General features: G+C 41.1%; 1 protein-coding gene across 1 annotated transcript; it reads left to right on the top strand.

The window, feature by feature from the left end:
• Window positions 1-5,017: 5,017 nt before the first annotated feature.
• GPRIN2 (G protein regulated inducer of neurite outgrowth 2) lies at window positions 5,018-9,476 on the top strand. Its single transcript, XM_017746359.1, has one exon. It carries the CDS (start codon window positions 5,235-5,237, stop codon window positions 7,023-7,025), a length of 1,791 nt encoding a protein of 596 aa, XP_017601848.1. The 5' UTR covers window positions 5,018-5,234; the 3' UTR covers window positions 7,026-9,476.
• The last annotated feature ends 3,220 nt before the right edge of the window (window positions 9,477-12,696 follow it).

Below are 12,696 nucleotides of genomic sequence, written 5' to 3' on the forward strand. Positions count from 1 at the left end.
TGTGAATATACTGAATTGCTTCTGGTACCTGAGGGAACTTGGCTGTTTAGGCAGAAATGCAGGTTTTCCTGTATCTGCTGTCTTGTGCCCCAGGCAGGGGTCAGCAGTGTTTATGGCTAAGGGACAGCTGCGCCTTAGGATGTAATTAGAGTTCTGTCATTTTAACTATAAACATCTCTTGACTTTCAAATTTATAACCATGGTGTTTGTAGTAAGATTAAACTAAAGTTAAGAACCTCTATCTAGCAGCTTTTTATTCAAGTAAATTTCTTAATTAATTTCTTTAATTAAAATGACACTATTCTTCTTGCATAAAATATACTTGTGTTTGTCTTGGAGTTTGGTGCTGCTGCAGAAATTCTGTGTTTGCCTTGTGAAGCTGATTATTGCTCTGCAGGGCCAGAATGATGCAAATGAAGCAGCAAATTCAGGACAAAGACCTTGCAACTCTCTAACACTTCTCAGAAAGTGCTAATGCTGCCATGGAGGGTCCTGGTCAGCATCCAAAAATGTTGGTATGGATCAAATTGCTTAGCTTTTCCAAATTCCACATTTGCATATTAGTGTTCTCACCTCTGAAACTGGCTCTGATTTTATAACTTTTTTGGAGTCAGATTCTGGTTTTGGAAGCATAAAACCAAATATTATGAAGAAAAAAAGAGGTTTTTTTGTTTGTATGATCAGTCAAGTGAAGATGGGTGAAACATCTTGCAGTCATTATTACAAATCTTGTTGACATGTGGGTTGACCATCAGAGTTATATAAAGCAAAAATAACTGTGGAAGATTTAGAGAAGTAAGTCTCTGGCATTGCATGCATGTTTCTAGTAAATAGTATTAAATTTCTCTGACTCTTCCCAAATTCTGCAACTAACTTGGGTTGTTTAATGTGTCAGGTGATTCTCACTGCCTCACTGTCTGTTAACTTACTATAGTAAGAGAGTACCAAATGGGGGATTTTAAAAAAGAGGGAAAAGGACTTTCTACATGGGCAGATAGTGATAGGACAAGGGGAAGCAATTTAAAACTAAAAGATGAGAGAGTTTAATTAAAAGTATGTGTGTGTAATACAAAAATACCAAAGAATTTTAGAATCATAGTTAATTTACAGTGAATATCTTTCAATTAAAAACATACATTAGATTTAATATTTTGAGACTAAATTTACTGGTGCATTAAATAGGTCAAAACTTTAATCATAAGTCATAGCAAAATACACATTTGTTGCTTTAAAGTAGTTCAGTGGAATTAGTGAAAGCAGCCTATATCCCCTCATAAGCTATCTGAAGCTAAGCCAAAAATAGTGGATGTTAATTCCATTTCTATCCTAATCCTTTCTCTGCTTGTTTAACAATTTTCTATATACTCATAGCAGAGTATCTGCCTCAAAAGTTTATTCTTTCTTGTTTGTCTATTCAGGTGTGGATTTCCTTTGAAATTTCAATTTGAAATCTTTCCGACAAACTCAGAACCTAAAGTAGATATTTCTGAGTAAAATTCCTTTCCTATAAATTACATTTTTACATTTTAAAAATGAAAATTAAGCCAAGCAGTCTGCTCTGCCCAGCACATACAAAGAAAGTTGGTTTGGGTGCCTATGTACCCACAAAATCAGTGTGTTTCTATCCATGTTTCATGTGGGTAATCCCTTCCTGATTAGCCAATTCACAAAATACAAAGGTGTTGCATGGCTGTGACATTGGAGAGGTTCCATGTCTGGGGTTGGATTTTTAAAAAGTTTGGCACCTCATTCTCGGTACCTGACCCAGCCCCTTGCTGGTAGAGGTGTTGGAAGGACCATCCAGACCCTTCTGCTTGCCGGCCTTTCCCAGAAGCCGTGGGCTGGACACCGGGCTCACGTGGGAGATCCGACACTTTGAGGGGTGTGCATGCGGCGCTGGGCCCCTTCTTGAGGGATCTTTGTGCACCCTGAGCAATCAGTGGCAGCAGTGCTTGTGTGAAATGCAGAATTTGGGAAGGCCCAAAGCCACAGGAGAATTGTTACAATTGTGTTAGCATGGAACACTGGTCGGTCTGAGCAATGAAGTTCAAATACTATTGGGAGTAGCTGGTTAGAATATTCTACATGTACATGTGTAATATATGTCTCATTGGCCCATGTTTGGTCTTGATGTCACCTGCAGTGGGGCAAAAATAAATTTCTTCAGAGTTCTCTTTGGAGGTTTCATTGCCAGCATCACCCTGGACATTGTTTTCAGTGGACTGTTTCATCCATCTGAATGTGTTTTGTGTGACATGATGGATCAGTTTCAAATGTGTCACTTCTTTCAGTTACAGAGGCTTCTGCAGCCATGCCCATTGCTACATAAAGAAAGCAAAGAGGGGCCTTGGTTTCTGTGTACATGTACGTATTTGAACCTCGTAAACTTTGTAAGAGAGCCCTTCAAACTTCCCACAGCCTCATATCATTTGTAACAGGGTGTGTTTGAAGCTTCCTTTCACCTGAGTCTCAATATTTGTGTCTGAGGATTTCCATTAGTGTTTCATCCAGGTGTGTGTGAGAGCCTTTGCAGATGTTATCTTTTAAAGAGATTAAATGTAAGGTTTTCACCTTGTAGGCAGCTATTGCTCTGGTGTTTAAGCCTCTTGACTCCTTTGAACCCTGTGTAGCAGACTATACTCATGTGTGGAACTGGCTGCAGGAGAAGTAACACGTATGTAGGATGGGAAATGACCTTTTTTCTGCATACAGTCCAAATTGGAGCAAACCCTATGCTAGAGGACATTGCTGCTGGTCACAAGTCCCAGCCACACAGTCCACAATGAGAAGTTTCCTAAGAATGTGATTGCAGATACTATTATTTTTTAATGTTGTCCTGCTCGATTTAATTTCTTTATGGAAAACAGCCAACACAAGTGGATTTCAAGTGATGGGAAAATCCAACCTGTTAGCCTGCCAAAGTTAACAATGGAAATGGAATTACAAGCACTGATAGGTGCCTGGATCAGCTGTACATCTCTTGGTTGGCAGAGGGAGCAAAAGGCATGTTCTTATCAGTTACGTTGGTACATGACTCTTGGGGCCTGTAAATATCACATTAAAAGGATCACGTATGAGAAGCTTCTCACTGAGAGGGTTGAATGTGAACCCTTGCAGCCACCATGTGTTATGAGCAAACTTCCTTGTTACATTTGCAGAGCGCTTTTGTTCACCATGTATATGTACCTTTCCTGTTCCACACATTCATTTTTATTCTAGTGATATAGTGCACAAGAAATTGTGCAGGTTTCTGTAGGAGATCTGCTAAGGAGGCAGAGTGCGTGGAGCGTATCTGAGGGAAAGTTGTCTAAAATGAGAAATTCTGGCTTTCACTCTCTACATCTGTACAAAATATCCAGTAGTACTTGGCCTGGACAATGCACAAATACTCTGGATCTTTCTGCTCAACACAATGAGTTCTTGTAGAAAAGACATATATGTATATGTGTGGATAGATACAGATATACAAGCATATTAAAATCACTTTAGTTGTACAAATGTTGCAACACCTCTGTGACATCAAGGGAATATGTGTAGTCCGTTGGTAGAGGATCTGATTCAATCAGAAAAAATGGATCGCTAAATCTGGTGAGATTCAAAATCTTCAATCACAACTTCTCTCAGATGTGAAACTGCTAACATAAATGTTAATAATGTATAGGACACTGTACCAACTGGTAGAAACAAGGGTTTTCTAAAAATGGAAGTGACTGAGTGCACTAAAAAAAAAGAACAGAAAAACTGCAAGACTTTGGTTAAAGAGGTTCTTGTTTTGTTTTTACCCTGCCTCTGGTGCCATGAATGTGCACCTTCCACAGCCAGCATGAACTTGTGGATTTGCAAAGCTGAGTGGCCCAAGAGCACAGAGCCAAGAGCCCCTTAACAGAGGCAGTGCTGAAGTGCAAACTCTCCTTACAGAGAGAGGGGAATTTCACCTCCAGCCTTTCAGTGGATCCCTCTTTGCACCACCTCCTGTTGTGCCAGTGGTGAGCACAACCTGGAGTGCTGCCCAGCATTATTTGTTTGGGAACACTGTCAGCGACCTCACACTGGCCTGGCAGAGGTAATTTCCTTGGGTTTCATGTCATCTCTGCCACAGGGGGTCAAAACAGCTTTGTTCATACCTACTGTACACTTGTGTGGGCTCTGAGAAAACAGTGGACTAAACTGGTGATCTTCTTGTAACATGAAATATCAAGAAGCTTGTTAGGAACGGTATGGGGAAAAGGGAGAACTTGTTCAGTTGTTGAGGTTTTAAGGTTGAAAAGCTCCAGCAGCAACTGGATAACTTCTGAAATAACAATGTCTAAATGAAATGGCTAAAAACTAAAAATTGTTTTTGTTTTGACAATACAGTTAATATCATTGGCTTAATGACCACTGTGGTGAAAAGCTATCTAGTATGAAAATACCTGTGTCTTTGCTTAAGTTACATAACATCTCTGGATGTCCCAAAAATGGCTCCAGTGAATTTGGGGAGATGATATTTGTTAATGTTGAGACAGTTATTGTCAAAAGGTAGGAACCAAGGAGGATTTTTTCCTTTTGTGTTTTGTGAATTGGAAAAAAACCCCAGAACTACAATAAAGCCTGTCTCTAATTTAAGGAAAAACTCTTTGGGGAAAGTGAAAATGCAAACTGACTGGTCTGAGTACACCTAGACTAGAGTACTGTGCTTTTTAAAAAGTACTTGTGAACTGTGAAAAGCAAGAAGCCCAAGCAGAAGGTCAGTAGAGATTATAGTTTCTAGTACATTTATTTCCTACTTAAATTGCTTCTTTTTCTTTTCTACCATTTCCTGCAGATCTCTCTTTTTTGCCATGTCAGCTGACAGCTACCAGCTCCACACCCATTCCTACCAGGACCCTCTAAGTTCTACTTGTCACAGTCTCTTGAATGTCAACAACCCAGAACTACAATAAATCCTGTCTCTAATTTAAGGAAAAACTCTGGGGAAAGTGAAAATGCAAACTGACTGGTCTGACCCCAGAACTACAATAAAGCCTGTCTCTAATTTAAGGAAAAACTCTTTGGGGAAAGTGAAAATGCAAACTGACTGGTCTGAGTACACCTAGACTAGAGTACTGTGCTTTTTAAAAAGTACTTGTGAACTGTGAAAAGCAAGAAGCCCAAGCAGAAGGTCAGTAGAGATTATAGTTTCTAGTACATTTATTTCCTACTTAAATTGCTTCTTTTTCTTTTCTACCATTTCCTGCAGATCTCTCTTTTTTGCCATGTCAGCTGACAGCTACCAGCTCCACACCCATTCCTACCAGGACCCTCTAAGTTCTACTTGTCACAGTCTCTTGAATGTCAACAGTCACCCCCTATCCAAGAGCTCCTCAAATCTGGCCTGTATTGGGCACTCGAGGAGTTTAGAGGAAAGGCAAAACAAACAGGAGCTGAAGAAAAGCCATAGTAGCACCATCTGCCATATCCTGGAAAACAGGAGTGATGCAAGGAGTGTGCAGAGTCCTGGATGGTCCTTCTCACAGCCTGGGATGATGGGACTTGGATCAGAGGTCCAAACCGTAAATGACCAGTCAGCCAATGACCATTCAGAGAGCAGAACTAAGAATACAAACCATGTTCTTGTCACTGAACAGTCCTCAGCATCCCGAGGAGTGGGGGACACTAAGATGTGTGTAAAAAGCAGCACTGTTCAGAATGTTTCTTCAGCCTGCTTTGTTCACCAGCAGAGCATGTGTAAAATGGAAGAATCAGGAACTGCCCTTCAGAGAAGCCACTCAGACCTAACCTGCAGCTGCAAAGAGCAGACTTACGTCACTCACATAGAAACCAGTGCTACTCACTCCAGCCTAAGCTCTTCTGGTTGCAGGCATGGTCCACCAGTGGCTAGGATGTCTTTCCAAACACAGAGATATGGATCAGAAACAAATGAAAATACATCTCACTACCAAAACCTTGTGACTCATCTTCCAGTTCTTCCTAGAGACCAACAAGTACCCACAAATACCTTTGACAGTGGCAGTATTCCACGTAACACTACTGTTTACACAGATCCTGGAACATTTCACGCTGCTGTTCTAGGACCCCACATGCCTGGAAATGGTTTCCCAAACAGGACAATGTTCAGTCAAGCCCCTGGGATTATTCATGGTGGTCTGACTTATGGTAATATTCCAAACTCTGCATACTCTCCCATGGTGATGACAGTTCACAACAACTCTGTGGGGCCCTGCAGTCTCAGGCAGGACACCCTGAAGGCAGATGCCACCATCCCGGCCTACTGCCACTCCTTGCCCATCCCATCCATACAGCTCGTCCCACGGTTGGTGTGCTCCATTAGTGAGACAGGAAAAGAGCAGGCAGAACCTGGCTACTTTCATTCCTTTTCTGCTTCAGACATTCTGACATATCCTAAGCTGGTGTCTTCAGTAAGTGAATCAGGCCTGGATGCCAAGAAAATCCTGAAGTGCTGTAATGTTCCTGGAGAACAACTGCAACATGCTCAGCAGGAGAGAGCTCCTCCAGAAGTCAAGGCTGCCTGTGTTGCCCTGAGCAGCCAGCAAGGTGCAGACATGGTAGTGACAACTAAGGATATGTGGACTATGACTTCCATGAATGACATAACCAAAGGCCTGAAACCAGCTCTTGAGCGTAGAGATGCCGAGGTACAAACTCTTCCAACCATGGAATGCAAATCAGTGGCAACAAGCCCAGCGGCTGCAGCAGAAGGTCACTCACATGTGTTCCCAGAGGTGAACCTGGAGCAAGACTTGGAGGCCCCCAAATCTCCAGTTCGTGAAGTGAGATGGGATGATGAAGGAATGACGTGGGAAGTGTATGGGGCATCTGTGGATCCAGAAGTCCTCGGGGTAGCCATTCAAAAACATCTCGAGTTTCAAATAGAACAATTCCAGACAGACCCTGCTGCGGCAGCTGAGAAAAGTAATGCGAAGCCACGCCCTGAAAAACCTGGGAAAAAAAGGCCTTTCAGAACAATGATGCATTCCCTGAGATATCCAAGCTGTTGTGCTCGCTCCAGTACTTCAGTGGAATGAGCACAGCTGTAGGGTGTAGGATAGTTGTGCTGCTTTTAAATTGTACATTAATGCTGACTCTTAAGTGTTAACGCAGTATATGTGGACAGCCCGTACCAGAATGAATGGAAAAAGTTCAGTGATCATCAAGTATACACTAAAGCAAGGAAAAATCCATGGCTGGACCATATAACAGAGAACATAAGATTATACTTAAATAATGCTAACCAAATGCTCTTGACTGTATTTAATGTAGCACTGTTTTCCTCTATGTTAGTTTTAAACTGTATTGTAAGGAATGAAACTTCTTTTTAATGATGCATCTTTTTGAAGTAATGATGACTTTTTTCTGTATTTTAATAATTTAAGGTTAGAAAACAAAGTTGGAAAAGTATGCTTTAATCAAAGTTCCTAGCTTTCAGTCATATTCCCTTAAATTGTTTTGGCAGCTGTTTTTCTGTTAATTTATAATAATCCTGACTATAAACCCACTTTAACTGTAGACAAAAAAACCAAACTAGTGTAATGTTCTATGACAAAGAATTGTAACTTTTTTCTACATAACTGTGAAGTAATTTCAGTGTTGCTAGTCTGAACTCTTCCCTTAGCAAGCTCATGTACAGTTGGAGGATGCTTCATCAACTTTCCAGTTAGTTTGTAGTTATGATGAATTACACTCTAAATATCCAGAACTTACGTTTACCAAGTGATTGACACAAGTGTACAGTGTTACCAAAGATGACTAATGTAATGTGAATTACTTACTGAATGCTTGTTTAGAGATCTGAAACAGAAGCTGTTCAGAGTAGTCTGTGGCACCACCATATCCCACAACTCAAGAGCAGTTTTGGTTTGCTTGTATTAAAAGTAATTTCCAGTGAGTTCTTTCTATGTGCATCTATCCTAAACAGTATTATTTGGCTGTTGCATAAGCCACAGGGGACAGTTTGCACGTAACCTTTGCCTGTCTTGTGTTCCCTCTCTGGTGTGACGTCAAGCATCTGCTGAAAATGAGACCTTGTGTCTTCCCCAAAGTACAGTCCTAAGGTTATTCTGAGTGCCTTGGTAATTTGGGCAGCTTAAAGATTTATTTTCTTCTAAAAACAACTTTGCAAACAAGTGTTCAGTGAGAAACCTGTTATGATAGTGTAATGCAGCCATAGTGCAGGGCCTGTTTGAAGTGAAAGGTTTGTCAAGGAAGCTGAGAATACTATTTCCAGTGTCATATGTGCCTTGGTCAATGTCTAAGATTCTTTAGGAAACGAGATGTGCAATGTTATTTTTCATGAGGAGAGAAGAGAAACATTCATTTGTGTCTCAAAGGAAAATTTGCAGTGTCTGAGAACTTACTGCTGTGGAATTACCCACTCGTACTTCAAATGTGTGTGTTGTGGTTTGTTGGTTTGGTTTGGTTTTTGTTCCAGTTAGTTAGCAGGCTGTCTACAAAATGCTCACCCAACGTTTGTGTATGCACCAGAGGCCCTGGTGATCAGGACAGCTTTAAAATTTCATCTAGAAAATCCTTAAATGTAGGACCTGCTAGCTGGAATGTCCTGTGATGCATTAATTTAATAATGTAGAATGGTTCAAGATCAAATTTTCACTCCTGGGCAAAGTGGGATTTAACAGAACTGGCTCCTGTGAAACTCACCTTGAGTTCAGGAGGCTTCCTTCAGACCCTGGGACTTTGGCCACAATGAAGTCTGAGCTCAAAATGAGTTTTATACATACCAAGTGTGAAACCACTGGGATATAATGCCTTTCTCTGGATGCCTCTACAGCTGTGAGCATCTAAGTTCTGATAATGATTCTGGATGTTAAAATACCTTTTACTGAAGCTTTAATAGGAGAAAGGAAGTAATGAGTAACTAAATAAAATTACTCTGCTCTTATTTAGAGTTTAGCTAAGCAGTTCCTATATTGGCTTTTTTAATGGTCCAGAATATTGTACATTGATTTTTTTCCTTTCTTCAAACATTACACTTTGAGAATTTTAAGCACTATAGGGGTCTAAAGCCTTGTGTTGTCAGTTAGCTTGTCCTTGAGTGTGCAGGAGAATTAAAGATTTGAAGAGTCAAACTAAAGCTTTAAAACAGTGGCGTACCTTCCTCCCATGACCATTGTAATCCATATTTTTAAACTATTTGACATGTGGAATAATCTGTATTCTCCTTCCCACCCCTGCCATTCCAAGCACTTCTCCAAAATAAAGCCCCCAGCTCTAGGAAGGTGATATCATGGGACCAGTATCAAACTGGTCAGAAAGAGAGTTTGCAAAAGGGACTGGAATAATACAGCGAAGTCCCTAGAATGCTTTGGCTATAAAACCTGGAACAACTCTTGTATTTCATACAGTTCTGGTGTAAATTACTTATGGTTTATGCATTGGTATGACTTGCTACTACACTAGTCCTAAACATTGATTATCATTCCTGGATGAGAAAAATAAATTACAAGTAAAGGGAAAGGATACCAATGATTTGCGAGTCCAGAAAAACAGATGCTCACTCATTATGTGCATTCTGAATCTTCTGGTTATTAATCAGGGTTGCTGTTATTTACAAAAAATTGTGTTTATGTTTGAGGACTTCCTAAACTTTTGGAAAGGTTTAAAGTACAAGAATATAATGGAAATCCGAGAAAAAAACCCAACAGCAAACACTCATCTTAATATTAGCTACAGAGATAAAACAAGTTGTTCCATTTGTACGATCGGAGCCTTAAAAACAGGGTTATTTGGATTCACTTTGCATTTGGGTTCAATTTAAGAAAACATTTAAATGCAGCCATTTTGTACATTAAGTATTCTCTGTTCAAGTGTTACTCTTGTAAATGTGAGTACTCTGACTCTGTTTTGTAATATTTTCTAACTTAGGAAAATCCAAGTCCATTATAGTCTACTCTTAAGTATAAATAAAGTAGCAGGAAAACTCACACTAGATTTATAACTGAACACAGATGTTTGCCAAGCTAGGGTGAAATCAGGGTGTATTATTTTCTCAAGCCCATTTGAAAACCAGTTTGCATTGCATCATGCTGCCTCTGCTCTCCACCCTGAATGCTCAGGTACCAGTTCCAGGTGAGCAGATTGGGGCTGCCTTTCCCAGGAATCCTCAGGGAGGGATGCACTGACACACTGGGTACTTAACTCTTTTGCCTCAGTGTGCCTTCTTTGCCTTGGAGAACAGCCCCGGTTAATGCAGTATTTTGGATATGTTATGTTGTCCCTAGACACTAACTAATGTCTCTAGAAGGAACTCATTGTACATTGTACATTGATACTTAATGGCTGAGAATGATAATGGGCTGAGATGCTTAGCTCAGTGGCTCAGCACAGATTGAAGGCAATTGATACTAATATGAGTATTCTGTTGAAATAGTCCTGAAAAGGTGTTAGAATAATTCATTTCATTCTGAATTAGTATTTACTGTTACCATTCCTAAAGGAGAGGCCAAAACCTGTCAGACATTTGACACTGACTATTATCATTGCAGTTTCAATTTGAGATAATCTTTGCCTGCGGGGTTAAATACTGAAATAGAGGGTATTATCTCAATGCTTTAAATAAAAACCTTCCGTAGATAAATCAGTTCTTTAAAAAGAGCCAAAACAACAGTTGCTTAGTCATTGTCATATCAGTTACTTTTAAAATAATTTTATTTATTTGTTTGGTCCTCACCTGAACATATTTTGCTTTAGGAAACCCTGCTCCAGAGAAAGCCTATCTTCCTTCCAGATGTAGTTTAAGAAAGTTTGTGTTGTACAGCTGAGCCAAAAGGCCCCACAGACAACACTTTTGCACAGTCCTTTGAGACAGGGGCGAGTGAGAAGAGGAAAAGGTAGTCAGCTGTTCTGTACCAAAATGTAACCAAGATGTTCCAGGGAAAAAGAGCATCTCCTCTGTACAGACAGAGCAATGTGTTTCTTCCTGATCACTTCTCTGCTTATAGCCAGTAAGAATAATGACAGACTGGACTAATTGCATTATTGGATAGACATTTAGTCTTTTAAATCCAAAGCAGTAACGACCTGTCTGGAGATGTGCTGAGGTAAGAGGCCTTCTAGAAGGATGTTACTCACTATTAAAGATTGAATAAGGAAAACAGTGTAGCTTTGCTCTAGGAAAAGTAATGTGTAGTGAGGTTGGGTTAAAGCAGAAGCTCAGAGTGGAGGTGAGATCGAGGGACCCTAGCTCCACAGAGGAAACAGGGCTAGATGTCCTCCAGACACTGCTACTGTCCCCTATCTCAGGAGCTTTTCCAACTGTGAAATTGGAATGTTAATACTTCATTGCCATCTGTTCCTTTCAGACATGTTGAGGTGATTAATTTGTCTTCTTAAGCCCCTTGAAAATGAAAGCAGTTTATTAGTGCTAAGTAATACTGTTAACTGGCAAGAGAGAAAGAGGCAGTATGTGGGTTTATGAGTTGGAAATAAATAATTCTAATCAACTCTCACTGTACTAGTTAAATAACTTAGTGGAACTTGCTGCATCAGTCACTTGTGTCTTTCCCTTTCAGGGGACTTTAGGGGTCTAGGATTAATTTCTAAATTTTATTTCTTTTCCCTCCATTCAGAACTATGGATCTGAAATGAAGAATATAATGTGCCTATTCAGCTTCCTTCCAAAGCCTTGTTATTTACACAGGCCACAAGATCCAGCTGCCCTTGGCAGAACAGAGGAATCTAATGCCTGTGAGCCTGTGTGCAGACCCCTGGGCTGCTTGTGTCTGCAGGTACTGCCTGTCCACAAGTACTGTGTGTCTTGCAAGCCCTTCATGCCTGCTGAGGGAGGGAGCTGTGGTACTTTCTGATGATGCTGTAGTCTGGGTCATCCCACTCCCCTGCCCCTCTCCAGGGCAATTCTACAGAGCCACGTGGTTTTCAAGGGAAAGAGAGCGGTAAGCTTTGTGGGTGACATGTGGATTAGTGAGAATTTTGTTCCTTTTCTTGCTCAGAAGACAACTTGCAGACAGAAGTTACACCCAGTTTAGAAATGGTTGTGCTCCCTTTTCACCTCTGCCAGCTCCAATGAGCATGTCCATTTTCTGTGGGGTAGCACCCCTGCCACTGGAAAAACCAGCGTCGTGCAATTGTTTCTTTCCCCTGGAGCTCTTTCACCAGACTTGGCACACAGTTACTTGCAGCTTTTACTGCATCAGTGAAGGGAATGGTGCATATCTTTTGCCATGGTTGCTTGGCTTCCATCTTTCTCGAGCTGTAGAAGTGCTGAGCCTTGAGCTGACAGCCATCACATGTACCAGGGCCAATGTGTTCAGATAGCAGAGTACTAAGCTGTAGCTTGTAAGTCTTTGGAAGCATTAATCCTTTCTAATGTGTGACCTAAACAGATGTCATCTCTCTTATTATCAGGCTTTCAGTGCTGTGCCACTCAGATGGCATGTGAAGGAAGCTTAGAAAACAAAGGGGAGAGACACAAGCAAGGAAACGATTCTGCAGACTTCCATCCCCTTCCAGCCACCTCCCGCTCGCCCACAGGGACTACAGACAACTCCAGTAACAATGGTGTCACGGGTGTGATGAAGGGGAGATTTTGTCTCCCGAGGTGTTAAAGGTAGTGGCACATAAGGAATGTGGGTCAGGCGCTCCGGTGCACTCCTGCTGGCCAGGATTATATCTCTGAGCTCCACCTGGCGCTCATCGCCGGCGGACGGCTCCGCAGGACAGACC

The sequence above is a fragment of the Corvus brachyrhynchos genome, unplaced genomic scaffold, assembly GCF_000691975.1.
Source record: "Corvus brachyrhynchos isolate BGI_N302 unplaced genomic scaffold, ASM69197v1 scaffold279, whole genome shotgun sequence".
Lineage (NCBI taxonomy): Eukaryota > Metazoa > Chordata > Aves > Passeriformes > Corvidae > Corvus > Corvus brachyrhynchos.